Source organism: Epinephelus lanceolatus, chromosome 18 (assembly GCF_041903045.1).
Source record: "Epinephelus lanceolatus isolate andai-2023 chromosome 18, ASM4190304v1, whole genome shotgun sequence".
NCBI classification, from domain to species: domain Eukaryota; kingdom Metazoa; phylum Chordata; class Actinopteri; order Perciformes; family Serranidae; genus Epinephelus; species Epinephelus lanceolatus.
This window is the reverse complement of record NC_135751.1, coordinates 16380145-16407755: the sequence shown is the minus strand read 5'-3', so window position 1 is coordinate 16407755 and position 27611 is coordinate 16380145. Positions and strand designations below refer to the sequence as shown.

At 42.5% G+C, this 27611-nt stretch overlaps 1 protein-coding gene across 2 annotated transcripts; it reads left to right on the top strand.

Moving 5' to 3' along the window:
* The first annotated feature begins 16 nt into the window (after positions 1–16).
* Positions 17–27611, top strand: ppp1r1b (protein phosphatase 1, regulatory (inhibitor) subunit 1B). Of its 2 annotated transcripts, none has more exons than XM_033645246.2 (5): positions 17–537; positions 17918–18001; positions 20570–20645; positions 21924–22061; positions 27441–27611. In XM_033645246.2, the coding sequence occupies exons 1-5, from the start codon at positions 316–318 to the stop codon at positions 27599–27601; spliced, it is 681 nt and encodes a 226-aa protein (XP_033501137.2). In that variant the 5' UTR covers positions 17–315; the 3' UTR covers positions 27602–27611. The 2 variants fall into 2 exon arrangements, with proteins under 2 accessions (XP_033501137.2, XP_033501136.2); XM_033645245.2 differs by having other exon boundaries at positions 17918–18007.

Here is a 27611-nt window from a genome sequence, read left to right as displayed (position 1 = left end):
AGGACGTGCTTCATTCACTCCAGCTGCACAGGTTGTAAAGGAAAGGGGGAAAGAGTGAGAGCAGGAGAAGTAGAGGAGAATATCAGCAACTGACTGGGTAGGGAAAGAAGACAGGAGGTGAAAAAGAGAGATCAGCTGATTGTTTTACTAAGAGAGGAAGGGAGTCAGGGTGAGAAGGAGTGAGGCAGGAGAGAGGAGACAAGTCTTCAGGAGTGGGACTACCCAGCAGTGCCAGGTTCCTCCAGGGAGGTTATAGTGATCTTCAGCAGCAAACCCTCCTCTCCACTGGGAGTCAGACCCCCAGGATCCAGAGCCATGGAGCCCTCTGTGTCGACTGAGGTCGAGGGGGAGCCCAAGGAAAGGAAGAAGATCCAATTTGCTGTATCGCCCGAGGTCGAGGGCGAGCCCAAGGAGAGGAAGAAGATCCAATTCGCTGTGTCGACCGAGGTGGAGGGGGAGCCAAAGGAGAGGAAGAAAATCCAATTTGCTGTGCCGGCCTCTGTGCCCACCAACCTGGACCCTCGGCAAGTGGAGATGGTGAGCAGGCGGTGGACAGATGGGTGTTTGACCCAGGGAAAAATCTATTTTGTGTTTCTGAGGATTCTGCTTTAGCTTCTCTGACTTGTTTTTGTGTTTAAATTTGAAGTGTTTCACAGCTGAAATTCCTTCCATCCGGTTATTCAAAGGGAGCATTGTGTAGCTGCACAACTAAGTGCTGCACCAGTACCGGCCACATTTCTTCACTTTAGAACATCTTCACTCTGCATCACCTTTTCGCTCTGCTCTGTTTCATTTCTGACACGCAGGGCTGGGTTTGTTTGATCTGTCTGCCACATGTTTGAGAAATTATGATGACATTTCCCTCTCTGGTTCCTCATGAGATTAGTGCCTTGCTGTCTCATCTTGACCTCTTTACCAATGTGACATTGGCACGAATCTCATTATCTTGCGTATGAAGCTCTTTTGTAACACAAAAAGCCCTTGACATTTTGTCGCTCACATTGCTGATACTGTTAATAATTACTTTTATTTGGTCTTCAGCTGCTTGTCACCCACTTTGCATGTGAGAGACCTGTGTCATCAGAGCTTTTGCTAGTACAATCCTTCAATCATGCTTTGCAACAGAAACCTCGTATGACTGACTCAGCTTGGCCTGTATCACTCTGTGCAAGGTTCATTTTTGACAGGGCAACTCAGATCTTTCTTTTTTGGCTCCAATGTTAGTGGCTCTTATTTTAGAGCAGGGGAAAGTGGGCCAAAGTAAAAAACGTTTGGTACCGAGGTAGATCGAGGCCAATGGCTCATCCCTCCTGAGATCTCGAAGGAGAGATGGAGTGGGAAAGCAAGAGACATGTGCTACATGAAGGAAAGCAAAGAGAGAAGGACACACAACCTAATCTCTGGGTTCACCTGTCTGGGGTCAGCTCCCTCAGTAACTGTCCTTGTTTCACAAATTGCATTAAAGAGGCTTTTCATGAGCTAAAGTGGCCTGAAGCTGCAATACTGATCATCATATACTCTCATAACAAGTTTGTTTGTTTGTGAGAGAGTGTGATGATTGCACTCTCCTTACACTACCAGCTTTTAAATGATCTCATCTCATGTTCTCATTCGAGACGCTCATGCTGAATTATAGACTAAATGTCTTGCCAAAATAGAAGTGTTTTGCAACGCTTCGCAAGACTTCCACATTTACACATAAAGACTTTCTCTCCTTCTCCTCCCTCTCTTATTCTCTCTATCTCTCGTGCCCTGTCATCACGCTCTGATCCCTATCATCTCTTCCAAGAAGCCACAGGATATCAATCTACCATATGTGAGCGACTCTGTCACATAAAAAAAATCTCTCACTTCCTTCTGTTTTGGGGAGGACCTTATTGCTCAATCACCTTATGGTCAAACAGTGATCAGCTATATTTAGTGCTCACTGGATGGCTCTCCTCCAGCAGGCCAGCCCTGGTCTTTACCTTCAGATAGGTTGTGTGTCAGCTTCTGTTCGGTACACCTGCTTATTCATACATCTACAGTATGTTGTGTAGATGTTTCAGTAACATAAATAGAAATATAAAGCCTTGGGTTGGTTGTTGATGATAGTCTATTTTGAGATTGTTTACAGGTGGATGAATGCTGATTGTTACAGCAAATGTGTTGAAGGGGGGTTTGGGAAACTGAAGGGCGTTCAGGAGAGGATGTGTGTATGTGTGCTTTAAAGCAGATAGCATCTACTCAGGGCTGTCTCCAGGGAGGTGTGGGTGGGCAGGAGTTACCGGTTAACGACACTCATTTCATTCCCTTCCCCTCCCACAGCAATTACTGTCGCCCACAAGTCCGTCTTTGCTAATGAGACCCAATGACTATACCATACTTCCAAACTTATTACACAACCGGTAACTCCTTCCTGTTCCTTCCGATGGCATTTAAAACCCCAAAACCGCTATCGACTGAACCGCCGGGGCCTTGTTACTATGGAGACGGGCTGCACAACTACGTGGCCCAAAGCTCCCCCACAGTCTGCATCTAAAAGGTCAACTTTAATGGACAGCTCTGTCTGTCTGATAGGTTGTTTACATTGGTGCTGTTACATGTTTGTGGATATGTATGTGTGAATGCTGTATGATGGGCTGGGTGTTGATGTGAGAGACGCTTCCATACCTCCTACACAAATGTTGCACATTGTGGGAGAAAACATCAGCTATTTGTACATGCCTCAAAGGTGTAAGATATTCTCACTGGACATTATTTACATGTTTGTGGATGCTTATACCGAGGGAATATGTATTTATGTCTGTGTGGTCTAACATAAAAACACAAATAATGACAAAAAACTCTTAAACCCTTCTTATTTATTTATTAGTTATGATTTGGCCATGTCTTGGTTTCATTTAAGCCCCTTTCCCACTGGACAAAAAACCCACTAACATCTGGCTTTTGTCTTCAGAGAGACAATCGGTATTCATTTCCGGGACAAATCACTCTGCAGTGGTCATGGGTTTTTATTTTCTCCAGCTCCAATCAGCAGTGATGGAAACATGGCACAGGGGTGGACATGCTAATTTTTGTCCCTTTTCCACAGTGGCTTTCCCAGAATTTTTTCACAGGGGTGGCCAGATTGGGCCACTGAAAATGTTGGGATTTTACACCAAATCAAAACAGAATTTTTGGAATTCTAGTATGCTGTTGAAGTATCTTATCTTTAATTTAAAGGAGAACATTGATTGTATGGAACAAAACATTTACTGGTAAAGTTTAGGGGAGACTTGTGGGTACTTAGAGAACCCATTTTCATTCAGATATCTTGAGGTGAGAGTTCAAGGGACCTCTTTGAAAATGGCCATACCATTTGTTCCATCGCCAAGATTTTGCCCTAAGCCCTGTTCCCACCAAACACTGTTGGTATGGTACCTGTGGAACCAAAAGTAACCCTTCAGACATGGTACCTAGATCCCAGGTCTGCTTAGCGTTTCCACCGCAAACAGTACCCTTTCATCTGGGCGGGGTTGTTGTCACTCACTGCTCCGTCCAACACTCACTGTACTTTATCAGTCTGCACCTCGTTTATCGTCCACAGAAGGAGGTTGCGCGCCAACATTTTCATCACTAAATAGAACAGGCTGGAATGAGAGTCTCTCTCGATGGGAGATTTAAAAAATAGTGGGTTTGTGCATTTAGTTCTTTTCAGGCAAGCTCAGGGGTTTAGGGTTACTGGAGCCACTCAGTGACGATTTGTTTTTTTTTCTCCAAGTGAGGACTGGGTAGGAGGATTGAGATTGATATATGCAGTCCAAATAATCAATTAGTCAAAATTAAAAAAAAAAAGTAAACGCTTGAAGATCCACTCAATACTAAAAGTGTATGTCATCCAAGGGAGACAACAAACAGTAATTAACATCTGTGTGCTAGGTACCCCAACAGAGGGGTGACCAAAAATGGGGACAGTATGGAACGGTTCCATTGGTACCATCCACAACTTTTCACAGTGGAAATGGAAAAAAAGCGTACCAAACTGAACTGAACCGAACTGTAGCCTACTGCTTGGTGGAAACGGGGCTATAGAATGTTATTAGCCTCCTTCTCAACAAGCTATGCTGACATGGTTGGCACAAACATGAGACACAAGATACCTACCTTCTCTTAAACCTTAGCATAGAAAATGAGCACACCCCAAGGACAGTAATGTCAATTACCTATAATGTTTTTTAACAGCAGCAATTGTATCAAGGGGGCCATAGCCCCCCCCGCCTACCCCACCTGGGGGTACCACTGCTTTTTCAGTGCCACCATCCATAACTTGTGCAACTCTTGGTCATCTCAGCCAAAAAGTCCATCCATCTCAGTCCAAACAGCACTTAAACGTCATTCCAAATTAGTTGGCACTGAGTTTGAAAGAGAGACTGAATAAGTAACAAATATAAAAAGAAGTAACCACTGTAACATTTTAACTGGCTTCTATGGGGTGAACTCTTCCCACATCAGTTACAGATTTTTTCTGAATTTTCTAAGAAAATTTAACCTGACCAGAATTTATCATTAACAAATTCATCATCATAATATTTTCTTTTTGTTTTCAAACACTGTCCCTGGCATCTCGTATGTGTCCTCCTATCTTCTTCAAAAACCTCCAGGAATCAAGGATTTTTTTTTAAGTTAATGATTTTTTTAGTAACCTTTGAGAGGTGATGAGCAAAGTTGTAGTTGTCCGCATTTTGCAACAACACGAACAAAGCACATGGCTGTGTTTACCGTCCCTCCCCCCACTCCACACCCCCACACACACATAGCAATCCTGTGTGCTTCACAAGTGATGTAGGGTAATGTGCACGGTGGACAGAGATTAGGGTCATGGTGCAGACGTTGCATCCCCTGATTCCCTCCAAGTCTGCGTCCCTGTGGGCTCAACAAGCAGACATCTCTCTATGTTTCCCCTCTCTTAACTCAACCTGACCTGGTCAGCTCATGTTGATCCTTTGAATTGACAGGAAACTCACAATATGAAAGGGAATATCAAAGGGCAGCAAAGGGCATCGGTCCAAAGCCTTCCAATGAAAAACACTTCCACATTAATCTATATTAAACCTAAAGGGGTTATGGAGGGCATGATTTAAGTTCCCCCTAACCCACCCACTCTCCCCACCTCCCTCTAACCTTCCCCAGTCCAGTCTCTGGGATAAACGTCAAACAGCGACCTTTGATGCGGCATGTGTTTGTGGGTAAACATTAGCAGTCTGGGGGACTGTCAACATGCACTTCCAGAAAGAACATCTTGTTGGATTGCACAGAGCATGCTGGGACTGGGCAAGAGGGTGCAGTGATCTTTCCCTCTGATGTATGGAAACAAAATAGGGTCAAAATGATTGTGGCTGTGTATCACCTTATCTGAATGTGTGAAAACATTTTGTATGAATACATTCAAAATGGAAACCATTTGTGCAAATCTTTATCCATCTATACACAAAATGTCATGCACAGCTACAGATCTGCTAACAGATTTAATTTTCGAATCTGTTAGGAGATCTGTAGCTGTGCATGACATTTTGTGTATAGATGGATAAAGATTTGCACAAATGGTTTCCAGTATGTGCATAAAGCAGATTTGCGCAAATGTTTGCTGTCACACAGGTTTGATGTTACGTTTAATCCATCTGTTTGTGCATGAAAAACGAGAACAAGTACTTTTGTCCCATGACGCTGCTGCAATTGATTCTCACTAGGAACTTTTTTGTTCTCCTAGACCCCCAGACAGAGGTCCGGACTAAGCCCCAAATGTTCTCAAATCCTAGAAAAGCCCCTGCACACATCTGAACTGTGCAGGACTGTGTGCGAGTGAGGACAGCAAACACTGAAAAGTCGAAAACAGGCAGTTCATTTCTCATATACTGACAAATATTATTGCTTCTTTATTAACTGGCCCCTTGCTTCCTATTATTTTTGCAAAAGTGGCCCCTGGGCAAACATGTTTTCACATATTCATATATGGTGATGCACTGCTACAATACTCTGGACCCTGTTTTGTCTCCATAGCATGTGGACAGTGGGAATGTCACCATAGTGGTGTGACTCAGTTTGCCCATGACGCAATCTGTCGAATTCATGAAAATTAATTTTTGTGTTCCTTTCAAAGTTGCCTGCCCAAAGCAGTTTGTTTATGTTTGTAGTGGCAAAAAACTAATTGGGAAATAAATTATTTAAGATAAATTGCCTTTTTGGAAACCACAGATTGTATTTACAGTTTGGACACAATCAATGGACCTCTGTCCTCTGAAGGCTGTGTATGTGTTTGTTCCTCCCTGTTTCTGACAGTCCGGGCGTTTTGATTTGTTAATGACTCTGCAGAAACATTTTCATGCTCTGCTTCTGTCGACAGCAGTTAACACAAAGTTTTCTTTCATGTTCCTTTTCCACTTTGGTTTCGCAGTGTCGCACAAAAGCTGGTTTATTCCATGTAATGATTTATATTTTATTCTGAAAATCATGCTGTCTCAGCGATTACATTAAGTCAACAATCTATATTCTTCTGTCGGCTCCTGTGCGCATGGATGTGTTTAATGTGTAAACAGTTACTAAAACATAAATACCGAGCAAGGGTAGAGCGTTTTGCCGCCTGATGACACTGTACACACTGTGCTGAAAATGTGCCATAATGCACACTGCACTGCAGGCATGCATGAGCACTGTCCCGAATCTGACAGAGGCCAGCAATGCTACAAACATGGCCCGCTTAGCCTTTCACGTTATGGTCAACAAATCCTCTGTTGTCAGTTGGTGTCATTATCCCACTCAGTCACTCACTTGTCGCTTCAGGGATCATCGTTCATCAAACCAAGTTAGGCTGTAGTCAGAACATGAGGAGATATACAGCCCCCTAATGTGCTGCGTTCATCTCTAACTGGACATCCACGTATATCCTATCTACAGTATGATGATGCAGAGAAATCACAAGGCATTTGAAGCACCTTTTAATGCTAGCTATAGCAACAACAGCAGCAACCATATCTGTGATGAGGATTAGAAAGGCAACAGTGGCACAGCAGGGAGAGAAAAGGGGTGGGGGATAAGGGCTGGACAGGATCAGGAGCTGACTTGTCACCAAATGTCATCAGTATGTTCACTGCAACTGTGTCAGGATCTGGACCCTGAACTGCACCGCTGAGATGTCTGATTTTACTGTCAGTGTTAGGGGTCCCTTTTTCTCACCAAAAAAAGACACAGTATGGTCGGACTGATGTGGGTATATTGAGAGGAGCACTGAGGCGTGACTCAAAACAAATGGGATTGGTCTCGATCGCTGTTTCATCAACACAGAGAAGACATGGCATTATGTTATTGCTGCTGTGCCGGCTGTAATCTCTGATTTTCGTCATTGCGGTTGAGACATTTTTTTTTCATGTTTATCTGCCTGAAACTTAATGAGCTTACACAGGGGCACGCTGGGTCATCTTCAATGTGTTTACCAAGGGGATGGCCCAAAGCAGGAACAAGGTCATGCACAAATATTACAGTAAAAAAAGGGCACAAAACTAATGTTCAGACTCTGTGCAATCAGGCGATAAAGTTGTTTTTTGATGCTTTGACCTACTTTAACTTAATACTAAAGAATCTTGGTTACGGTGTTAAATGTGGAGTCAGTGATTCTAAAAAAAAAAAAAAGATTGATGGTATTTAAACTCGACATCCAAACAAATACACCCCTCTGATAAGAGCTCCTACAGAAGATCTGATAATGTCTCTGACGTTACTGAAGTTTCATTGCAATCATGGTGTATCTCTGTTCCTCAGGGGTGAGGACGTGAAAGAGGGAAGGTAGCTGGCGTCTTACTATGCGGGTGAGCACGTGCCCGCTTGCTCCCACAATGTGTGTGTTCGAGACTGCCAGCAGCAAAGTTTAAACTGCTTGCTCCTGTGAGATTTCCACTAGGATCCCAACCACAGTGCAGCAGTTTAATGCATCACTTGGTCATAACCAAGCAACAACCTCTGTGGCTGTAAAACGAAGCCAATGCAGAGGTGCCAAAAACTGCAGTTCCTTGAATGGCCACTTGAGTCAATCCCCATAGACACGCATGTTAAAATGCAGCAGAAGTACAGATGTTTAGAGCCTGGTACAGAAAATGGTTTTGGTCTCTATAGTTAATTTCCGAATTCAAGACAGCTATACAGGGAGTGAATTTTTATGTAACCAACGTGTTATGATTTGTCCAAATACAGTCACGTCTCATAATTTCTGGCTCCAAAAAACCAAGATGGCACTTCAAAACAGGAGTCCACAAACTGATGGGTGACGTCACAGTGGCTACATCCATTATTTCTATACAGTTTATGGTAATAACAAAATGGCATTCTCCTACTCTGAATTTAAACATAACACTTTAATTTGATTTTTGTAGATCATTTGACTAAATGATTGTCTTGTTTGGATGTTTAGAGTCACCCTACCCTGTAGGTCCTATTTGTATTCTTGGCAAAGCCAATGACTGTGCTCAGGTTCAGTGTGGTCCACAGTCATGTAAGATGACCTGTGTATTGACAGCTAGCGGCCCTTGAGGAGATATTTACTGAATTTGACAAAGAGTGTAAAGGATAAAAATCGCTGACTGCACCTTTAAGTGATGTTGAAAGTCGACACTTATGTGGGTTTAAACATGCTTTTTGTGTCCAAGCAATGATCTGTAATCTGCATAGCAACCATCAGCAGTACCCTTTTTTTCATTAATCACCAGTGGGTACATATGACGTTGCAGATGAGTAACTATAGCTACTCTGTTCTTTGTTTGTCCCTGCCTGTTGACCTGTGGAACTGGTCTTTGGAGACTGCACAATGTGACAACACTAAATTTGAGTGCATGAACAAGAAGAGCTGAATTATCCTGGTGTTTGCACACTGTCAGCAATACCGTCGTCTCTGTGAAAGCTTTGATTGGCACCTCCCCTTGTCGTCTCGCCCTGTGTGTTGCTCCAGCATGTGCTGTGACCTGGCAGGTGGCTTCCTGTCACTCATCAGCCATTGGCACATTATCTCCATCGTGTTGTGATGGTAAACCTCTCTTCCAAAAGTCTCTGGAACAACAGGCCAAACAGCTACCAGCAGCTAATTACATAAATGCTGGGGGGATACTGCGAGACAGAGAAGGAGAGAGGGGGGTGGTTGTCTGAGTGTGATATCATTCTGCCGGTGGGTGCAGCGTAATTACATTTCCTATTTTGGGGTCATTGGAGAGCCCCTCCAGATGCTGTCTCCAGCCCATCTGTTTATTCAGTTAGCCAGTGGTGGGGCCAAAGGTCACTGCAAAAGTGTTGCGTGAATGTTGAGAAGCAATGTGCAGCAGTCTCTCTGACTTATGGGAATTCTATGGTGCTGTTCATTTGAATAGGAATGAGCACACCGTGCACATCTGACAGACCTCACCGAGCTGCAGTCAGGGTTATAATTTGCATCCTTGACCCTCTTTGAAACAGCTGGAAACTCGACAAGCGGGTGTTACTCAGCGAAGCCTTGTTGAAGCTGTCTGGCAGCACTGTCTGTTAGTGACAACTGAGTATAGCCTGAATGTGTCTGACAGAGCTGTTTGTCACATGATACATCTGATCGCTGGCCTGTGGTTGTGTCTTTGTCACGCTTGTGGAAACAGTTTGTCTGCCAGCTCTGTCAGGAAGGAGCAGGGTGGGCTGATATTTAGGTGTAGGTTGAATCCTGACAACATCCAAGAGTGTGTCCAGTTCTTTGGGCAAAACACAAATCCCAAACAATCAAATTCCCAAAATTCCAGGGTGAATATGCTCACAAACAAAGCAGCAAGCAGAGATGATGTTTGGTGTGTTGTCTTTTAGCCTCAAACAAAGTCTAAATAGATCCATTGCTATTCACAGTAAACCAGATAAGATACAGGCAGCAGCATCTTTATCTTTGTCACTTTCTCACAGATTGCTCTATTGGGCCACCTTCTTTGCACTGCCTTTGCATTTTTGCACAGAACCAAACAATGCAACATGCAACCCCTACTGTGTGACTTGAAAACTGGGGTTCTCGGTTCACTTGCAAGTGAACCCTGGTGCAGTTTGCTAACAGTGGGAAATGCAAACGGACTATCCAGTGAACCAAAGACAGGAAGTGACATAGAGTGCAGTGCATTTTGGCTAGGAAAAAAACCAAAGCCAACAGCACGAATGTGGAGATGCAGAGGTAAAAAAAAAAAAAGAAAACGTTGGAGAATGTCTTGTGGGCAGACGTAGACTAGTGAGGAGGTGCAGGCGCTTATTGATATATGGTCAGAGGACTATATATCGCAGTTGCTTGTGGTTACCCACAATGGATTTCCGTTTTCGATCCTGGTCAATTGATGAGCTGGGTTTTCTTCTTCCTCATGCTTTTTTTCTTCCTGGTCAGTGGTCGTTTCGGGCAATACTGCCCCCAAATGAGCAGCTGTTGTAACTGCATGACCTTGTCCAGGCAGTTCGGTCCGCTTTAAAAAGTGCGGTGTGAAAGTGAACCGAACCAAATGAAGGTGTCAAATTTTTCGGCATTCCCCGCCCAATCGAACTGAGTCCCCCGGACTATCCTGGTGTGAATGCACCCTAAATCTCCTGGCACTGGGTCGCACACATAACACATCGTCAAAATATCACAATAGCCATGTCCATGGTCCCATCATGCAGGCTGTCCCTTTCACTCAAGCGTACATTTGGTGCTCTTACTACCTCAGCTGTCAGCTTAAAGGCAAGACAACTCTATCCCCCCATTCTGCAATCGTACCTTTTATGTAGAAAGTAGAGGTAGAAATGGCAGCGCAAAATTCCTGCCTTGAACATGCAGTGTAAAAGGGGCCTTTGTGTCTGTGCCCTTTGAAATTGCTAAACCTGTTTAACAATTTAACTTTCGTCCATTGCACTCTTGCATTACTAGCAAAAATGTACTCAAGTTTTAAAGTTTAAACATTTTTTGGAAGACTTAAACTTGCAAGGTTGATGCAGTTCTGTTCAAACATTTGTAACTGAACTTACAAACATACAACAAACTTACCAGCAAAATTTATGTTTCCTTTTTCCAAACATGCACTTGCACTAGAAATGTGCAAACAGGAAACCCCCCACTCAGGTCATACTGAGGGGGATCATTTTTCACCTTATTGTGTTGTTGAACTCATTGCGAGATTGCACTTAGAGCACCACATGGGGCTCTGCCACCTTATTTTAAAAGGCTCACTGGGGGGGAACTTTGTATTCAGTAGTTGGAGCTGGGGTTACAGACAGAGAAACTGGAGGTGAATGATGTTTGCGCTGCCCAGTGGAGTTAAATGCAAAGATATTAAAGTTCACAAACCAAAAATATCAGCCATCATTACACTCAGAAACTCTGCCTGAAGGGGGAACAGGCTTTGACACAAGACCTACATTTCGTTGCACAAATGTTCTCCATATGCCTCCCCTTAGTTTTTGGCTGAACATTATGAGTATGTTCCAATCAGTGTACTGTATGCCATGCACATACACAAGTGCTTATTTCTGACTGATGTAGTGGCATGCGCCTGTGGGCAGATGCCATAACTGCAAATCAATCTTGTACAAATCCATATCTATCCAATCGGAGCAGCTGGGCCATGAGGGAGGGAGTCTGAAAAGCTTCGTATAGATCTGAGAGATGCTCCCACCCCTATCAGAGAGTTGACAAAGCGCTTAATAAGATGGCCTGATGTATTGCAGTGCTATTGGACACGAGAGATGTGAGCTGACGGGGAAGGAGATCTGAGGTGTGTTCCTCTCTGTGCTGTCTTTGCGTCGAGGCCAGATCTACACAGCTGACTCCCCTCGAGATGCTCGACTGTTAGCGCTGGTGCGGGGCAGAGTTTTGGAGCCTCTCTGTCTCATCCCACAGAGCCCCCCGGGGACTCCTCCGATCTAGTTTACGCTGTCCTACTGCTGCTGCTTTTTATAGGCCTGGCCACAAGAGCACCAGCTTAGAGGACGGCCTATGGGGAGCAGACCCATATCAGTCGATCTGCTCCCAGGCTGCTGCGCAAGACTGTGCTGAGCCAACGTACACATACCTGTGCACACATACACGCATGTGCAAAGTCAACATTTACCAATGACTCACACAGCACAGAGTGAGGTAGTGGAGACCTATAGTTGAGTAATTCCTGGTTACTTAGCCTCCTTGGCCCCAGTTACACCCGACAGACTTATAAAAATAAAACTCCTAGATGATGAGATTTTTATTAATATGGCACATCTAAAAACATTTCTCCAAATGGCTTCATGGTGGTTTAAAGAAATCAACACACCACTGTCAGTAGGAATATAAAATCCCTTAAATCAGTAATGGGATTACATCAAAAGACATACATAAAGGTATATTGTATCAAATTAAGTTTAAGCACACAGTCTGCCACGCCACAGTGAATCTAGAGTTTACTCTCTACCTCCTCTATCTGTCACACAATGCAGAGTCAGCACATTATTCCAATGCACTCATCAGCTTCAGATCAACTGATGCATCTCCTCTCTACGCTATGATCCATCAGCCAATGTTTTTATTGAGACCAAAGCTCTGTGTGAAACCCAGCGAGGTGCTGCTGCCTCTCGGGGAAGCCTGCAGGCGTACACCTGTGGAGCCGCCGAAAGGCCAACAGCAGCAGCCTGCTTAGAGGCCCTCGGTGCAAGTCCACAGCAGCTCAACTGATCTTGGTACAAAAACAATGGCTGCCAGCAGAGGAGAGGGTTTGGGAGATTGGGGGCAGGGGGTTTAGAGAGGTAGAGGAGGGATGTGGGTGGAGGGATAAAGCGTAGCAGGAATAATCTCACACGCTGTTCCCTAGTGTTGGCGTAAATGAGGAAGTCACATACATATTATGTAACCCGGGGAGAGTGGGGTTGGTTTTAACGCTGGAAAATTACTAGAGTCACTACGTGTGTTTATGTCATCTGGCATCTGCCAGTGTCATACAGTAGTACCCTCACTTTGTGTGTGTGAATGTGCACGATAGAAGGAAATAGACACCTGTTGTTCACTCGCTACAAATGCTTCTATGTTTGTTGACTCTGGTTTTATTGTCATTTTGTGACTTTACAACCTGTTTTACAATTTAGCTGGGAGGTGGACTGTTGTCTTTACACTGGTTCAGGAGGTCGTGTCTTGGCATTTCACAAAACCACCATGGCGATTATGTGATGACATTAGGAGGACAATTATCTGTTGCTGCACGCACACACACGCACACACTGGATACGAGTGCATGGTCAGGTAAATAGATCATCAGATTTACAGATTATGCTTCTCGGTGACCTCAATTATCCCACACAATCATTTTACCCTCCATTTCTCTCAACATCTCTATTTTTATCTCCATCTGAATATAAAAACTGGAGTTTTTAATGTTATTCTGCCAAACTCATCGTCAGAACAAATGTCTAGATAACCACAGATGCATTGCATTTGTACAGTATTATTGTAGGGGATACATTAAAACTTTGCATTTTTAAGCATTGTGGTTAAGTTTAGGTACAAAAACCATTTCGTGATGGTTACGAAGAGATCATGTTTTGGTTTAAAATACCCAGTTTTGGTGGCACAATCCTGGCTGGAAACGCAGCGATGTCTCAGTGAAAACTATCCCTGGTGGAAAAACATCGGGTCATTTGGTGGCTAAAGGCCAATGGTAACACAGCAGTTACTCACTAAAAAGCAGCTGTTTTATTTGTTTGTTGGTCTGGAAAAGAGGTCTGCTATAGTCTGCTTTATAAAGAGTGATATGATACATATGAAACATATAAATGTAACACATTCCTGGTTTGCAGAAATGTACAATAACAACATTTTCCTCACAACTAGGCAGATTCTGCAAATATTTCTTCCACTCTCAGTTTAATAGATGGTGAAGCCTTTTATCAGGGGTCGTGAAACTTCAGGCAGTATGAAAAATTAAAAAAAATCCCTTTGTTTCATTGTTTTTACTACAAAGACAGCAAAAATAGTAGATAAAAGCACAAGCCCTGGGGCATTGCTTTGAAAATGTGTACATAATGCCTACTGAGAAATGTTTTTGTCAGATGTTTATCAAAAGGCGAGAGTCCTGTGGATTTTTCCATGGCTGGATTTTTCATAAAAGATAGTAGTGACCTAGATTTAACCATCACTTTAACCAGATTAATCTAACATAACCATTCCTTATAAAACAGATGTAAAGATGAAGGAACAGGTTTGACAGCTACGGTATTTTGTACTTACTAGGCGAAACAAGGCATTTGTAGTAATATCAAATGGGAAAGTGATGTTGAAGTGAAAAATGTCCATCGCAGTTTTTCACAATCAAAAAGAAAGTTCTGACCAATAGTACAAATCCTATAGAGCTATTCAGTTTGCAAAAGTACAAAGCTGAAAAAAGCTGGAAATATTCATTGAACTTGGAATTTTGGGGCCTTTTTGTTTAAAAAGAAATGCGACGAAATGTTTGTTTTTCTCCCGTGCCTCCATGGTTAACAAGGACACATGCATTTTAGCTAAAATCTTACTATACGAGCAAATCTTGTTGTAGTGAAAATGCATGTGTTTGGGAAATACTAAGCATATGACTGGATTAATGAGACTTGGATTATACTGCAAGTGTGAGAGTTTGGCTTTTTTAGATTCTCTGTTCACAGTTCTTGATAAATTCAAGTAACATGGGGTGAGGAAATGACATACAAATGATCATTCTGTGGGTCAAGTATCCCTTATATGACTAAAACTTACGTCGACTTGTAAGATTGTGTTGGATAACTTAACCAGCAGAACCATTGGGCTGTCCTTTAGACCTACCTTACCATAACCTTACACACCTTACACATACAATGCCTTCATGGGGGGGCCATAGAGGACCGTTCCAGTGGTTTTCCCAGTTGAATGGCTTTAATGCCACAGGACTTGGGCATAGGATTGGTCATGGCAGCATCTGGTGTCTGCTCTCTCTTGTGGGTCTGTGTGAGACACCTCAGGCTGCCCTGCAAGGCTGGTAGCAGGTGTCAGCCAGGCAGAGGCAGCAGGGTTCACAGCAGCATGGAGCCCCAGGCCTCCACACCTTGCCAGGGGGAGAGGTGGGGGAGACAGGAGGGGTCGAAGAAAGCCCTGTGGATGATCCCTGCCAGTAAAGAGAGAAAGATAGAGATCAGTTGAGGAAAGGAAAGGACAGACAATTCAGCAAACAAAGGGATAATAACATCAGTTATGACGCACTCTCGTGATGGAGAGGAGAGGGGGAGAGCGGTGAGCAAAATGTCACTGTCGAGGAATGAAGGATGGATATGGAAGTAAACAGGATAGAGGAAGCAGAGGATCAAGTGAGATGGAAATGAGAGGAGAACGAGAGAAAGACAGATAGCGCGAGGGATACAGGGGAGACAGGACAGCTGGAAGTTGCGTGACGAGATTAAAATGTGTGTCTGGTGTCATAAATAAGGGTGAAATCTATGCTCGATTGCTCCGTGTTGTTGTGTTTGACAGCGGCAGCTTTCCACCACGCGGCCCAGCAAGCCTCTGCTTTGGCAACATGTTCCTCACTGCGATGACGCACACCTCTCTTAACAAGATGGAGGGTGACAGAACAGAAAACACATCTCTCCGTATGGAGCAGTTTGACGCAAAATACAGCCAGGCTACTTAACTCTCTTCCTGTGATGTTATGTGGTGCCGTAAACAGCAGCGCCAGGGTTCATGTCATGGCCAAGGTTGGCTCGCTCCACAGAGGACACTTTTCAATACCTCGTTTGTCTGACCTGCCAAGTCCACTTAGCTGCACTGCTTTCACTCTCAGCACACGTTATTTTATCCAACGTTTTTCCAAAAGGTAGTTTTATATATGTCAGCTATTAATCTTGTAGAATTGCGGGAAAGTGAGTCAAAGTGCTCTCCATGTGAGTCTTTCTTTGTGAAGCAAAGGCCCCACACATTCTGCTCAGGGTGTTTTAGTATTGTTATTGAAGTAATTGGCAGCCCAAAAACTTACCTTCTGAGTATCAAACAGTCACTTCCTGTGTGCTTTAAAGGAGGCTTGTATAAAGTTTACATTTTGCTGCTTCACGGTGAACTACGGAAGCTGAGAAGGCCACGCTTGCAACCGTCCAATATCTTGTGATCATGAGTTTATTATTTCTTTATCTTGTGATAATACACCTCATTTTCTTGCGACGTGGTTTATTTATGTCGATTCTCGAGAGGACAAAAGGCAGATGTCGCGTGTGACAAGATCATTTATCACAAGAAAATGACTTTTGTTTTCTTGAGCTCACAGGATAATTATGGAGCACTTGAAAAATAGTGTCTGGTTCATATGATCATACCTGATTTTAGCATTCAAGCTCACTGTCGTGACTGTCAGGGGAGGATTCACAAGTGATCCATAACTCTGCTAACTAACTGCTCATTTGACCGAAGTACAATCTAATGTGTTGATCATTAATAGGTGCGCTTCGATGTAACATTTTTAAGTTGCCTCAGATGTTACAGTTGTCAAGATGTCATATATGCATGCTGGCACGTCGCTTCTGATCTCTCATAAACATTACAAGCAATAAGAGGAAACAACCTTTTGTTTTCTTGTGATAATAGGTTGATTATCTCGTCACATCAAAATAACAAAGCTCGTTTTTTCTAAATCACAAAGTAATTAACTTGAGATAACGGGATTTAAAAAATAATTGCAAGCACAGCCGTTTTCAGCTTCTGTAGTGAACAGACAGAAGCTGTTATAAAGGTCATGTTTGTAGGATTTAGTGGCATCTAGTGATGAGGTTACAGACCTGAAACTTCTCCCATGTGAAAGGCATGTCGAGAGCTATGGTGACTCAAAAATGCTAAGGCCCTGTCTAGATTGGTATTTGGTTTTTCCATTCTGGGCTACTGTAAAACAACATGGCGACTCCATGAGAGAGAACCTACTCCCTATGTTGGCTTATTCGAAGTAATTCTTATTTTCAGGTGATTATAAACTAATGAAAACATAGTTAGGCTGTGGGTATTATATACCATTTCTGCCAATAGATGCCCTTGAATCCTACAGACTGGACCTTTAAACTTGAAATTTGTGTTTGTTGCAATAGATTTCAAAAGTGTTTGATGCTCATAAGATACATTTTTGGTGTAGTATGACTTTAAAAGGACTAACGTGAGTATCAACTGTATCAAAAGCAGTATCAAACTGTAAGAGTGAAGTCCAACAGGCAGGGCACAATATTGGCAGGCTGGAGGGGCACAGCCTGGCATTTGTTCCTATAAGGACAGAGAGTTCACTGTATACAGTGATTTCTACTAGAGGGGGCGTGCAGACCTGCAGTCCGTCTGGCTGTCTGCTCTCAGACCGACAAAAGCCTGGCTTCAGCCTCCAGGGAACAGTGTGTGGTGTTGGAGAGGGTGGCTAAACAGTGGAGGGGAGGGGAGTGTCTGGGCTAATTGCTGTGGCTCATTTAGTCTAAAAATCCTCTTTTCCATGGTCCCTCTGTTTGTGAGGGTGTATATGACTGTACAAGGTGCACTCAGGTGTTGTGTGAGGAGACCATTCAGTTCAAATAAATCCTGTATTAAAGCTTTAGCACTTCTTAAATGCTGGATAATTTGAAATTTGAGCAGCAGCAAGCATGAATTTAACCTCTGTTCCACACAACATACTGTTCACTGTATCTGTCGATGAAATCTGGAAGTTGCATAATGAGTCCTCCTCTGCTTTACTGACCGTGGCGTGTGCTCTGACCTGAGTGTTGAAACTTGTTGACCCTTCAGCACACTGGGCAGCTGCACTGATGAAGTCAGCGCAGCCCCAGCGTGCCCTTCACCAGCATGTCAACATTTTTCTCTTGATTGATAAGGCTTTGTGCTGAGCATTATTAATAATACAGTGATGGCAAGTTTAATTATTCATTTATTTATGGCTGCCCTTTATGTTTGTGTGTTTGTTTACAGATCCGGCGCAGGAGGCCCACACCCGCCACGCTGTTCAGAGTAGCCGACCAATCATCTCCTGATGATGATCAGTCCACCCATCAGGTAAAGGTGACGTCAAAACACTTTTCTATAATAAGTGTTGGTGCATTCTTATCCATCCTCCTCCAATTCACTTTCACCCTATCCCACGAACTAAAGAAATCACCCATCCTCATTTTGGAGTTTACCAACATTACTCTGTGTTTTGCTAGTATCTGCTGTCTACCTCATAAATATCAGCCCCCGACTGGTATTTCCTTTGTAACATCATAACTTTTCCTCCATTTTTTTCATCATCACAAACTCATGCTGTGTGTTCGCCCATTGTTCAAACCCAAGAACTTTTAAATTCAAACATTTGAACATTGTAAATTCCCTGAGCTTGAAGGTTAATTCTTATGGAAGCCCATTTCCACCAATGTGAAGCAAAGAAAAAAGATTGTGCAAGTCATTATAATGAAAAACTTCCTCATAATAATAAATAACATATGTTGAAATAATCACTCAGTATCTAAGAATACTGCGAAACTTTCTCAAAATAATGACTTTATCATCTGCCATTGTTTTAAAATATTATGTTATTATTTTTGAAGGACTTATTCACTGTTATGAGATACTAAGTAATTACTTTGAGGAAGTTTCCAATCAGAAAGAATCACAGGATTTTTTTTGTTATCACAGTAGAGGAAATGGGCTTCCATAAAGACTTCACCTTAGAGACAGCAGTTGACAAAAACTGAGGAAGGCCATGTGATGTGGCTGAAAGATTCATAAAAAATAAGTAAGTAAACCTTGTAATAAAACATTTTTATCAAATTTTAAACTGTACTGAGGACCTAAAGTGTCGAAACATAAGATATGCATTTGATGAAATGCTCACTCCGACAAAAGCATCATCCTAAGCATCCTTGCACATGTGCAGTGACACTCATGACAAATGTTGACGTGTCAGAGAAAACAAACCTCTCTTACAAATATTGCATTGCACACCTGATAAACACACGTCATGACTGTGCCATAGAAATAAAGACAGTGTATGACATAGAGAGGGTTTTCATTCAATGTAAAGGTGCATCCTGGGTTTGAGTATATTCCTGTATGTTGGCATCATAAACTGTCATCATCTCTTGTGCAACCGTGCTGCTGTGTATGAAATGTGTTACAACATTAAATTGCCTCACCACGTCTTCTTTTGTGTAGATTTGGAACAAAGACATAGGCCTTCTGTAAGTGATAAAGTTGTTTGTTAAAGACCCCCTCCACCTAAACATGCTTGTTGTTTTGCTTTTTGCTACATCAGTTGGATATTTTGACATTCTGCTGAAGGGTTAAAGTTTCTCTGTACTCGAGTTAAAGCTGATAAGTGTACCAACAGCCAGGATTTTGTGACATCAGTAACTAGGTCGGAGCCAATCGTGGTTCAATGCGACTTACACAAGCTTGATGTGGTCACTTGAGCCACAGTCAAATAGTAAAACATAAAAAAAATGACATCCTATGTCTTTCCTGAAACACTTTATACCTTGACCACAATGGACAATGTCATGAGTTTAAAGAAAGATGTAAAGAAGAAAGGACTTATAGGACCAGACAAACACAGTGCTGAGAGAATCCAAATGCACTTACACATATGTAATTAAGCGAAGGCAGATGTTATTGACGTGGTCTGCCTTGGTGAAACTATAATGTCCTCAAGATGGACTACTAAAAGTGCATCTTAGATACTTTACCCCATGTGTTCTTACTGTGTAGGTTCATGCAGACTTAACTTGGAGGAAAATATTATTTCATTCCCAAGGTTGCTGGTTGTTTGTTTGATTGGCCACATGGTGCATTGTTTTAAATGTTGCTGCTGTGAGGAACTGTGGGACAGCATCCTTTTTTAAAGGATGGCCCAGCATACTCTAAGAAAGGAGGCACAGGAGCGCCTTTTCTTAGCATTTAGAGAATTAAAGCAGCTGTTATCATGGCTTCCAGAATATCCGAGGTCGGCTGAAACTGTCAACTCATTTAAATCAGGGCTTAAAACATTACTATTTACTGCAGCTTACCAGTGAACTAGATATGTAACTTATTGTTAGGATAATATGTAGCTATTGTTTTTATATTTGTCTGCTGTTGCTTTTGCTTTATGTTTGCTTTTTAAATGCATTTTCTGCACTTTGCTTTTAGCTTTTGTTTTTTAACGTATTTCTCTTATAAAGCACATTGAATTGCCTTGTGTATGAATGGTGCTATATAAATAAAATTGCCTTGCCTTGCCTTGCCTTGCAAAGTAGACACTTCATTGTAATGTCAATAAGGAACCTTCCTAAGTAAAAAAAAAAAAAAAAAAAGAAACAAAGAAAAATTGTGACACCACAGCCTTCAAATGTCCAGTGCACATAATGAAGTAGGAGACATCCAACTGTGTGTCCAGCAGTTAAACTTCTGAAATGAACATTTGTATCTTCATAGCTTCTGGATTTTTCAATAAGGGAGAAGGAGTAGACTTAAACAAAGAACAAATAACAACTAATTTAACTTTTCTGTGGAAAAGCCTTATCAGTAAATAAAACATGTCTTGAAGGGATTTTAAAGAGAATGTTGTATAGAAATTGGGGTGTAATGTTTCTCTCTCTTTGTCCACAGTGGGTCGTAGGAGAGAACGGAGTGCTCAAACCAAAACGCGTCAATCCAAACGTGTACCAGCCTCCATCACTCAGAGGTAGGTGTGAGCAGTATTACTATTACAGGTGGTGGTTGTGTGTTGTGGTTCATCCTTGTGTTTTAAGTCCTTTTTTGTTTTACCGTGCTTCGCTGCAGTCAACTTCCTCCTTGCTTTCCATGATTCATGATAGCGGACAAAGGAAAACAAATGCATGTGACAGATGGGTAGATATGCATTAATAGCCTTTATTTCTTTTCTTTATTTTCTCTGCATGTGTGATATGCACAGGCATGTTTCCATGTGTTTCTGCTCTTACTGTACAACAGGATCTGTATACTTGTGTGTGACAGATACAGAGAAAGGGAGTAAGAGAGAGATTAGAGTGTGACAGCTGTGAGACACTGAGTGTGAGTCTAGGAAAGTCTGGATCATCCAGGATTACAGTCAGTTGTGTATACAGCTGTGGCACACACACACACACACACACACACACACACACACACACACGCACATAGACACGAACACACATACACAAGACAGAAATACATACATGAACACAAACATGTACTTTCTTTTGTGTCTTAATGCATGCGGCTTCCTGTTTGTTGCATGTGGTCATTAAAGGAGACATTTCTAAGCTTGTCAGCAGAGCTTCATTTAATGGGGATTTCTGGGTGTGTGTTGCATGTCGAGTGATGATATAATGAGTCAGGAAGCCTCGTTCCTGCACCAGAAATCTGCCCTTCACCAGAGAGCGGAAGAGAAAGCTACCTCAGAGTAATTACATAACCTACCTTAAGCTAGAATAAGTGACCTACCACAGTGGCACTCTGTGTATCTGAGGGTGTGAAAGGGAGAGAGAGATAGAGTCAAGGTGACCCAGAGGAAGTGAGAGGGGGAGTTTAGGTAATATCACAAAAGAGAGGAGAGTGTGTAGGGAGGGAGAGGGAAGAGTGTGAGTCAGCACTGCCGAGCGAGAGCGCTGAGGAGGGCAGGCAGTGGAGGGGAGACGAGGGTACAAACAAACAGATGGGAGAACAGGGTGAGAGAAAGCATAGAAAACAACAGCGGAGGCTCTCCTGTAAAAAGAAAAAAAAAAGCAGTGTGGGATACCGTTTTGCAGTTGCCTGCCTGTCTGTCTGTCAGTGCATGTGTTTAATTGGCTTCCTGCCTGCCTGGCATGTATTCAAAAACCCCTGTGAGGCTTGATAAAAACTGACAGTGTTGAAGCGTGGTAAAACCAAAACAACATATCCCTCTATCCCTGTGTCCATGTGTTTGTGTGGCCGTCTTCCTGTCTGTGTGTGTGTGTGTGCTGTGTTTACCTGTGTGTAGCTGTGCAGAAGATGGCCGAGGCACATATGCAGCACCTAGGTGTCTACCCCCCTTTTGAAGACCCTTGTGAAGGGGAGGAGGATGAGGACCACTGGCAGGGAGAGGAGGGAGAGGACACATCTCCCACCAAAGCTGCTGGTGAGAGGGAGGCTCTCTGTCAACTGGCTGGGAACACAACAGCAGCGACACTGCACATGGTGGCAGCAAGGACAACACTGTTGTTGTTGTTGTTGTTGTTGTTGTTGTTGTTGTTTTTCTAAAGACAAATAGACCCTGTGGCATTTGAACACTGCTTTAAACAAAACAGCTCGCCAGTGCCTTTATTTTCTAGACCTTTGGTTTGGTGGTGTGTGTTTTTCTTATCAGCTTATGAATACTGAAGATAAGGTAAATTGTGTAATTGAGAAATTTCCAGGGCAGCTGCAATCAAGATAAATATGAGGAAAAGAAACGTAAAGGTTCAGTGTAGAACATAAGTATGTTTTCATTAGTGTATAATGACCTAAAAACAAAAACCATTGTGTTTTTGTGACCGTAGAATGAGTCATTTATATCACATTGGGAGCGGGGCCTCGTCCACGGAGTGTGCCATGTTGAATCACCATGCTTCTACAGTAGCCCAGAACGGACAACCCAAATGCTGGCTCTAGACAGGGCCTTTTGCTTTTTCACATCGGCCACCATAGTTGCGCAGCCCCTCCGAGACAAGCACTATCAGAAAAACCCGAAAACTGCTCTCATCATTGTTTTTACCGGTTTAAATCACTTGGTCCGTTTGTTCTGGAGAGGAAGAAACCTCTGTGGATAATTCAGCTCCTCCTGAACGCCTGGAGCTAAAGTTATCAGAGAGAGAGAGAGAGTTATCACATTGTGGTTGCATACCTCCGCAAACCACTCGAGTTGCACTTACAGTTTACATCCATGTCTTTTTTTTTAAAAAAAAAATATTTTTTGGGCCATTTTGCCTTTAATGGACAGGACAGGTAAGTGTGAAGGGGAGAGAGAGAGGGGATGACATGCAGCAAAGGGCCACAGGCTGGATTCAAACCTGGGCCGCTGCGGCAACAGCCTTGTACATGGGGCACCTGCTCTACCACTAAGCTACCGACGCCCCAGATTACATCCATGTCTGAGAAAACAGGGATGCTTCATACACATCTTGTATCTGGTAGCACAGAAGAGCTTCACAATCGACACAGTTTCAAGGTGGGCACCCAAGATTAGTGTCATCAATTCAGTATCTGACCAAATGTCTCTATGAAGTTGAGTAATGGCCAGAAAAGTGTTTTTGTAGAACATTACGATGTCACGGTGAAGGTGACCTTTTGAATATAAAATGTCATCACTTCATCATGTTAGACTGATACACATTTCTGTGAAATGTTGGCATAATTAGCATGATGAGCAATTCTTGAGTTTTGGCCCAAAACATGTTTTGTAAGGTCACTCTGACCTTGACCTTGGACTTATGACCACCAAATTTTATCAGTTCAGCATTGTGTCCAAGTGCATGTTTGAGCCAAATTTAAGGAAATTCTCTCAAGGCATTCTCTAAAATTGCATTTCCGAGAATATCTGTTCAAACGTATGTATGTACGTAGAAACAGACGAATGGGCGACCGGCAAACATAATGCCTCTGGCCACAGCTATCACTGATGCAGAGGCATAAAAAAGGTCAGCACACATTAGCAGTTGCTGGGTTGTGGCTCATCTGCAATGAGTTGAGCAGCACTGGAGAAACACTGATGTGTAACCTGAAACTTCTTTATTCAGTGGTTTTAGCTGTTTAAATCACCAGGTCCATGTAGGAGTCCTAACTGGGGGTTCATGCATGGCACATGGGGGAAGTTTAGGCTGCTTGCAATCTGCAGTTCTCACTAAATCCTACACAACGCTACTTAAACTTTAATCTGATTTTGATGCCAGAAATAAGGGTTGCTACTGTGCTTTTACTAAGGTATTTTAGAGAGTTATTGTTGTTGACAAAACAAATGTCTTGTACAATGAAAAGGCGTTTTTGGACTAAAGAGTTCTGGAACTCACAAAGAGGAACTATCCAGTTGGGAGCTACCCCCGTGAACTACATAGTCCTACTCCTTAGGGCTTTTTTACATTCACACTGCCAATAAGACCGCTGAAGTAACATAAACTGGCTGGCGGGTGGTATAGCAATGAAACTCCTGTGTGACATACAACAACAATCTACTGCTTTAATCTACTGGGCTGTGTCTGAAATCACTACTCACTGTATAGTCCACCATGTGGGTTCACAATTTTGCAGTGCTATCCAAATATGTAGTGAGAATTATTCTGCGCTATATAGTGGATTCAAAATATACCACAATGCATTGAAAAAAGTAGTGTACAACTGATGGTGACTAACCAAGCACTATGTACCAGTGACCCAGCTCGCTAACCTTGGCTAGTCCTGCACTGTGCAGTAATTGCTAATGACAGTGCCACTAAGTTAAAACTTAATGGGCTATAATTTTTTTTTGTTTTTAAATCCTAGTCTAAGTAGCAAAAATTACATCAATGTCACACAAGCACTTGAGAAATATTGATTGTCTGTAATCTTTTCAGGGAGTGACAATGATGAGGCAAATTATATTTGTCTGAGGAGAAAGAGGGATGTCAGCAGAGCAGTGTGTCAAGTACTTTGTATTTATCAATTCATGAAAATATGCCGAGTATAATATCACGTATTAATTTACAGAGAGGCATGTTGGTATTTATTATGGATAGTTCACCAGCTGATGTTGACTGGTCCATTTTAATTGTGCCACAGCAATGATGTCATTAACAATGCAGAGGAAATTACCCAAGTAGTGTCCAAAGTGTTTTTCATGTTGCTGATAAGCTCACTATATAGTCCTCTACATAGAACTCCATAGATAGTGAGTAGGGAGTAGTGATTGAATGAATGATTTCAGCCATAGCCCTGTTTTTTTTAACAAAGGTGCTGCAATGGTTCATCTGTTGAGCCAGTCACCAAACGCTTAGGCTATATCACTCATGGTTAGTATATCAAACAGCATTCTAAGAAGTGTGATGGTTCCTACTTCAAGGAAACATATTTTACAGACTTGAAACGTTAGATAATGTATGACGACAAAACTTAAGCCTCAATATGCTCGGTCAAAATCTACTTTTACTTTATTCTCTCAAGTTTAGAGTTTATAAAGTATAGATGCTTTACATTACATTGGTATTGCCTGACATTTCAAACAATCTACCAGACTAGAAGCTTTACAAAATTACAAACTTTAGAAAAGTCTATTTTTTATGTCTTTGTTTAACTATTTGAGACAACAACAAGTTTCCAAGTCATAAACAATCAAGTTTAGAATTTAAAGATTTGGAAAAACAGAAAAGAAAGTAGCAGGCAGATGTAAAAGGGCAAGCAAAACCACAACCTTTAACCTGCTCTGACCTCATTTGCTCCCATAACAAATGCAATATAAACCCCTGTTTGTTCCCAGTGGAACAGAGCTGCTCTTCTCAAAGTCCACTGAAGTTTTCAGGGTAACGTAAGCCCCTCTGCAGGCTGACCAGCAGCACAGATGAAGCTCTGTGCAGCGACAGACAGACTCAGTGTCATATTAACCCTCTGTCTCTCACCCAAAATCTGTCACTGCAGCTGACCAGAGGTCTGGACACAACACCTTGAGCAGCGAGAGAGGCCAGACAGGAAGCACACAGAGAGCAGGCAGTTTGTGCTGCCCCTGCTCTCTGCTGCAACTCTTATTTTATATTTAGAGAATAAAAACTTTTGACTGTTTGAGTTATGTGCGGCAACAAAATATCCGTGGAAGTTTGATCTCCAACAAAACTAAGAAGAAGTACACAAATCTCAAGCTGAAGTGAACTTCTTTTGCATATACACTCCCTTATTATTTTGTTTTATGCGGCAAAGTTATTGGTTTTTAATCTCCATTATACCACATGAGAACAGTGGCATTTCATTCAGAGTTATTGCTCTGTCGGCACAGATGACAGGCTCTCTCAATAAATCCCTTTGTAGAAGCCTGCTGAAACACAAAATGGGATGTCGAAAGATCCTGATTGGGTCCTTTGATTACAGTTCATTTGTTCTTCCAGTCGAGTGACATGATTTGGGCTCAGCTTGTGATACTGCAGACAGAAGATGCATCAAGGAAAACAAAGTATTTAATCAGGTATCTGTTCATCACAAGATTGACATTTGGCGGAAAGCTCGTGCTGTACAACGATAAAGTCGATAAAGTCTTTAAGAATTAGCACAGTCTCATCCTGCGTGTTTCTGAATTTCTGAAGTGGCTTTGCATCGTATAAAGGAACACATAAACACTAAATTCATGTAAAATTAACAGAAATATTACTTTTTTTTTTTTACAGATACTATATACGACCCATCTCAATTATACTTGCACATTCTTGAACTAATTATACATCAGTCCATATGCTTCTCAATATACTTAAAAGATGGGGCGTCTGTGACGTAGTGGTAGAGCAGGCGCCCCATGTACAAGGCTGTTGCTGCAGCGGCCCGGGTTCAAGTCCAGCCTGTGGCCCTTTGCTGCATGTCATCCCCCCTCTCTCTCTCCCCTTCACACTCAACTGTCCTGTCCATTAAAGGCAAAAAATGCCCAAAAAAATAATACTTACAAGAAACAAATGTCTTGGACAGTATTACACAACCTCAGTCTTTAAAGGGACAGTTCACCCCCAAATCAAAAACACATATTTTTCCTCTCACCTGGAGTAGTGTTTATCAGTCTAGATTGTTTTGGTGTGTGTTGCCGAGTGTTGGAGATATCGGCTGTAGAGATGTCTGCCTTCTCTCAAATATAATGGAAGTAGATGGTACTCTGCTGTGGTGCTCAAAGCACCCAAAAAATACATTTGAGAAAACTCATCAGCAATGTCTCTTTCCAGAAATCATGACCCGGTTACTCAAGATAATCCACAGACCTTGCTGGGAGCAGTTTCATGTAGGAACTATTTTCTTTTTACCGATATATATCCACCAATCATATCATGAGAAGGAAGCGTGCATCTGTTCATTGACGGGTATACCTGGTCTATAGAATGTCAGAAAATAGTGTCAGTGTCTGACCTGCAGTCCAAAACTCAAAAATATTCAGTTTACTATCATGGAAGATGAAAAGAAATGGCTTGAAGCAGGGAGATTTTTTTAAAGATATTTTTGGGGTATTTTTAGCCTTTATTTGATAGGTCAGACAAGCATGAAAGGGGGAGAGAGAGAGGGAGTGACATGCAGCAAGGGGCCACAGGCTGGAGTCAAACCCGGGCCACTGCGGCAACAGCCTTGTACATGGGGCGCCTGCTCTACCACTAAGCCACCAACGCCCCACAGCAGGGAGATTTTTGCATTTATTTATTTTTTAATCCAAACCAAAGACACTCCATACGATAGTTATGATACAGTGATATCAATGGTTACAATTTCCAAAAGGAAAAACTTTGTGTTGTGATTTCCCTGCTTGTTTTCACGTCAGTCTTTGTCCCCTCAGATCACCAAGAGACGGCGACCACCGAGCAATCAGACAAGTTTTCCAGCGTGAGAGAGACGGCCAAGCAGATCCAAGCAGCACAGGAGGAAGAGGAGGAGGAGGAGGAAGAGGGGGACAAAATCAAGGAAACGACAGAGGAGAACAGTCGGGGGAGTTACTGAGAGAAAGAAA

Excerpts from the sequence above, each read along its gene's own strand:
- ppp1r1b (XM_033645245.2), top strand. The coding sequence starts at position 316 with ATGGAGCCCTCTGTGTCGACTGAGGTCGAGGGGGAGCCCAAGGAAAGG. Across the intron at positions 18,008-20,569 it reads AGTCCACCCATCAGGTAAAG|TGGGTCGTAGGAGAGAACGG; the intron begins GTGACGTCAAAA and ends CTTTGTCCACAG. Across the intron at positions 22,062-27,440 it reads ATCTCCCACCAAAGCTGCTG|ATCACCAAGAGACGGCGACC; the intron begins GTGAGAGGGAGG and ends TTGTCCCCTCAG.